Source organism: Cupressus sempervirens, chromosome 7, assembly GCF_028749045.1.
Source record: "Cupressus sempervirens isolate cs-2001-9-10 chromosome 7, ASM2874904v1, whole genome shotgun sequence".
Lineage (NCBI taxonomy): Eukaryota > Viridiplantae > Streptophyta > Pinopsida > Cupressales > Cupressaceae > Cupressus > Cupressus sempervirens.
This window is the reverse complement of record NC_143124.1, coordinates 401,578,400-401,583,011: the sequence shown is the minus strand read 5'-3', so window position 1 is coordinate 401,583,011 and position 4,612 is coordinate 401,578,400. Positions and strand designations below refer to the sequence as shown.

The following is a 4,612-nucleotide window of genomic DNA, read 5'->3' as shown; positions in this document are numbered from 1 at the left end:
TGAAACGACGTGGAGAGAATTTAAGACCAGTCCAACGTAGAAGTGGAAGGACAAATAGCGAGCCAATTGTAAAGAGTGAAAGGGTAAATAAATAAACAAACCAATGGTTTAGAATTCAAATGGATGAAAAGTATTTCTTAAATGATAAAGATAGAATAGTGTTGTTTAATTTGAAGAATCGTGGAAATGTCTTGCATTGTACAATGCTTTAAATTTGGTTTTCTTTTCCTCTTGGCATGAAATTGTAATATAAAATAAATTTGTTTCTATTATATAAAGTTATTTTGATACTTTGGGTGGTTTTAAAGTTATTTTGTTTTATATTTAATTAAATTTTTAAATATATCTTCAATGTCTAAAAGTTGAGCTTCATTGATTTAAATGTTAGGTGTTCAATATGAAAGTCTAAGTTCGATTTTCTATAAGAACAATTATGCTAGAATTCTAAAATGTGATTCTAGATATTTCACAATTGACTTTTAATATTAATTTGTAAATAAAAGAAAATTATTAAATTGCAACTCTTAGTCTTTCATAGATAATTTCGAATATGATTACTTGTAAGAAACCTGTATTGATCTAATATTGATGCTTATTTTTAATAATAATAACTTTGAATATTGATACTTGTCTTCAAGATAATAGAACACTTAACAACAAATTTTAAGATTATGATTGTTATCCTTCAACAATAAAATATTGATACCTAACCTCAAAGATACTTCATTCATGTTTGGTCAAGAAGATATTAGCGTGTAAATTATCTTTTTATCTTTTAATATATTATTCCATTTCATCATCTAGAGGCATTCACAACAGCACATACCTCTTGCAAAATGTAAAATACAAGGTCGTGACTCTATATTTCTTACTAGACTTTGCCTTTTAATACATCGTCTTAAAATACAACTTTAAAATATCTAAGGCTGAAGTCAATGCAGAATAATTAGTTAAACAAAACAATATTAAAATTATAATATATTATATACTCTAGTTGTACACTAACGATTGCATAAAACTAATCATTAATAAAAAGAATAATAATAATAATAACAATACTGTTCACGTCATCCGATTTTTAAAATGCAAATAAATACAATTTATAAAGATGAGAGAGAGTTTGGTTGACTCTGGAGAGGCGAAAGATCCTCGGCTGACGTCAGGCTCCTCCGAACGTGGATTGTGCGTTCAGGAGGGACATATGGGAAAAAAACTTCTTAATTCTGTATATAACCCCGCGACCCGTTAAACCCTCCCCGCACACTCCTTTATAGCAAATACCTTGACCGCCATTCCAACCACTCGTCGAGTCTCATCCACTCCTCTCCGCACGCAGAAATATCAGAGAGCCATGGCAGATCCAGATCGAATATATCCGGCCGACGAAGAAGCGCGCAAGTCCTCGGCGTCGAGCGCTCCTCTGGCGCCCAGATCGACCCTCGCCTCGGAAAAAGAAGATTCCGGCCACGGCCGAACAGGGAAGATGCAGAATAGAAAGGAACAAATCATTCCTCCTCCACGAACTGCCCCGAGATATTTCTCCTCACCTCCAAAACGCCGCCGGAATTTCTGCTGCCGCTGCCTCTGCCGGACATTCTGCCTCCTGCTGCTCTTCATTGTAGCCATTGCCGTGGCCGCCGGAATCCTGTACGCCGTCTTCCAACCCCGGATTCCTAAATATTCTGTCGACAGCATTCAGATCACGAGCTTCTCCGTCGGCACGGGCGGCACTGTTTCGTCGCGGTTTGTGGTGGGAGTGACGGCGAGGAATCCGAACAAGAAGATCGGCATATATTACTTGGACGGCAGTTATCTTGCGGTTTTCTACAGCGGCACAGAGCTGTCGACAGGCAGTCTACCGGCGTTTTATCAGGGGCACAAAAATACAACCGATTTGAACGTTGATCTCACCGGGACTAACGTGCAGATCAGCAGTGAGGAGATTTCGTCGCTGAGTGCAGAGCAAAAGGACGGCAAGATTCCTCTGCTTTTGAAGGTGGACGTTCCCGTGAAAATCAAGTTTGGAAAGCTGAAGACGATGAAGGTAACTTTCCACGTGCGCTGCGATGTGATGGTGGACAAGCTGCAGGCCAACACCAGTGTCAAGATTAGTAATACAAAATGCAAGGCGAAGGTGAAGCTTTGAGGAGGAGGACCGGATTTGTTTTCTAGGGCCATCCTTAAACATCACATATTAAGGAGGAAATTAGGCTTGGAAAAATAATACAAATTTAACACTTTTAGCTTAGGATTGAAGCCTTAATATGTGATATTTAAGCAGTCCTAATTCATGATATTAGTTTCCTTTATCTTTAGCCTGGTTTATTTTTTTTGTCTTTAGCCTGATTTATCTTTTATCTCAGTGATTTGAAAAATTGAAAAGGAAATTTTACTTTTTTACTAGTTTGACCAACAATGATTTAGATCTTATGTGGTACTTCTATCTATTTCTTTATATATTTTTCGTTCTTGTAATAAATATAACTACTTTTAAGAAAATTATTAAATACAACCTAGAGTTATGAATTAATAAGTGCACATATATAAAATAATTAATTCAATTAAAGAATGAAAATTAAAATAGACAAAGTACTGTTATTAATGGTATTGCATTTATGACAATCTAATTAGGCACTATCATAGATGGTTAATTTTAAATTTTTTCGAAACTATGCAAAGTGCATTCAAATCTAGCTAATGTTTTTTCCCAATAGTAAGTGTACTAAAATTTTCATTACCAACTTTCATCTTTTATTTAGAAAAAAGTATGATTAATTTCCAAAAGTATACTTCAAATTAAAGTTGTTTTTAAATAAAGTTACATTTTTTAAAATATTCAAATTAAAGTTTAAACCAAGTTATTTAGTTAATATCTCTTTGATAATGAATTGAGAGAATATTATTAAATACAAACTAGACTTCGGGAATGAAGCTTCTTTGTTAAAAAAAATTACTTAAGCCAAATTTCCTACCATTATATTAGAAAGGTAAATAAATAAGCAAGAGACACAATGCGTTAAAAGCTTATATTGTTTGAAGGGGTTTAAAACTATAAAAGTTTGAGAAGAAAATGAAACAATGTACAAGTAAAGTGTATACAATTTTTACATAGCACAAGAGAAAGAGGGTCAAACATTTAATCACTCAAGAGGGAAGACAAGTCATGGAATTGCTAAATCGTTTCATCCCAACTAAGTATAAAACCCATCCTTATTCGTAGAGGAGAGTGATAAAAGAAAGAAAAAAATAAAGGAATCAACCACACTTTTAAGATATCGCATGAATTTGACAAAATTAACCGATGTATTACATGAATAAATAAAATAATTGTTAAAATACTTATTTATTGTATGCTATAAATAAAAATATACAAATATTAAAAGTTAAATTTTGTTTAAAGTAAAAAAATAAATATTTGAAATAAATTTTAAAAAGATAGAAAATGCAAAGATAATAGATACTTGTTTTAAAATTTATTATTACAAAACTAAGCAATTATGTACATTAAAATTCTAATATTGATTTTGATGATAATATAAAATATAATTTAATTATCTAGTCATAAAATATATATGTTAAAACCTAAATATGTCACAAGACAATTGACAAGACTTTTATATTAGAATAATATAAGATAAGGAAAATTTGCCATTAATATTGCATACTAATTGTGCAACTTTTTCATGTCTAAAAAAATATTCTTATTATATGTAAAAATTTCTCTATTTTTTTGTGGGGGAGAAAATTGATTTTTAAGCTTACCAAAATTAGGATTGACCAATCAACTTGAGGAAAAATAGGATTTATATAATCCTGTAAAATCAAAAGTAATTATAAACTATAGTAGTTGTATTAATTCTTTGATATGATTGGTTGATTTAATTGTAAAACTGAATGAATGATTGCAATAGTATCATGTCTTCAGCATGAACTAATAAGATGTATATAAACACCAATCGCTCATGGAACAAAGAAAGTGATTGTTTAAAGTTTTTCTTATTTCTCTAAAATTCTATGACATATTATCGAACAAGGATCTACCACCTTTGCAAGACTACCAATGTCAATTGACTTGGATTACATACAATAAACAAATAAGGACTATATCCATGGCATTAGATAGATAACCATGATAACTAAAAAAATAAAGATGATAAAAATTATTATGCTAATTATAATTGATTAATGTTGAAGTACTTTGTAGTAGATGGATATATCTAATGCTAATTTAATGAAAAAAAGTTGATAGCATGTTAGGTGTATGCTTCACAATTTTAGCTTCCTTGGCCCTTCCCATCATTCATGCGAACTTTTTTGTTGACTAGTTCGCTTGCTCTAATTTTAATATGGGAACTAGGTGGCATGGATTCTAGAAACAATTATGATGGCAAAACCATGTAAAAACTAAGTTTATTTTACAAGTTGCAATCATCGAACGAAATGAGGTTTCTAATGATTTCTTGTCTCCAAATTTACTTTGATTTGAAATTGTGTCTTTTTAAGTTAAAAAGAGAAGTTTTAGTGCTATAGTAATGTTGCTTCTTTCTCACTTCTTGTTTTTTCTCTACTTTAATTTTTTGAAGCATGTGTTTTAGATCTAATTGAATTTATT

General features: G+C 31.4%; 1 protein-coding gene across 1 annotated transcript; it reads left to right on the top strand.

Moving 5' to 3' along the window:
* The first annotated feature begins 1,175 nt into the window (after positions 1 to 1,175).
* Positions 1,176 to 2,357, top strand: LOC149547213 (NDR1/HIN1-like protein 6). Its single transcript, XM_089794713.1, has one exon. It carries the CDS (start codon positions 1,352 to 1,354, stop codon positions 2,144 to 2,146), a length of 795 nt encoding a protein of 264 aa, XP_089650839.1. The 5' UTR covers positions 1,176 to 1,351; the 3' UTR covers positions 2,147 to 2,357.
* The last annotated feature ends 2,255 nt before the right edge of the window (positions 2,358 to 4,612 follow it).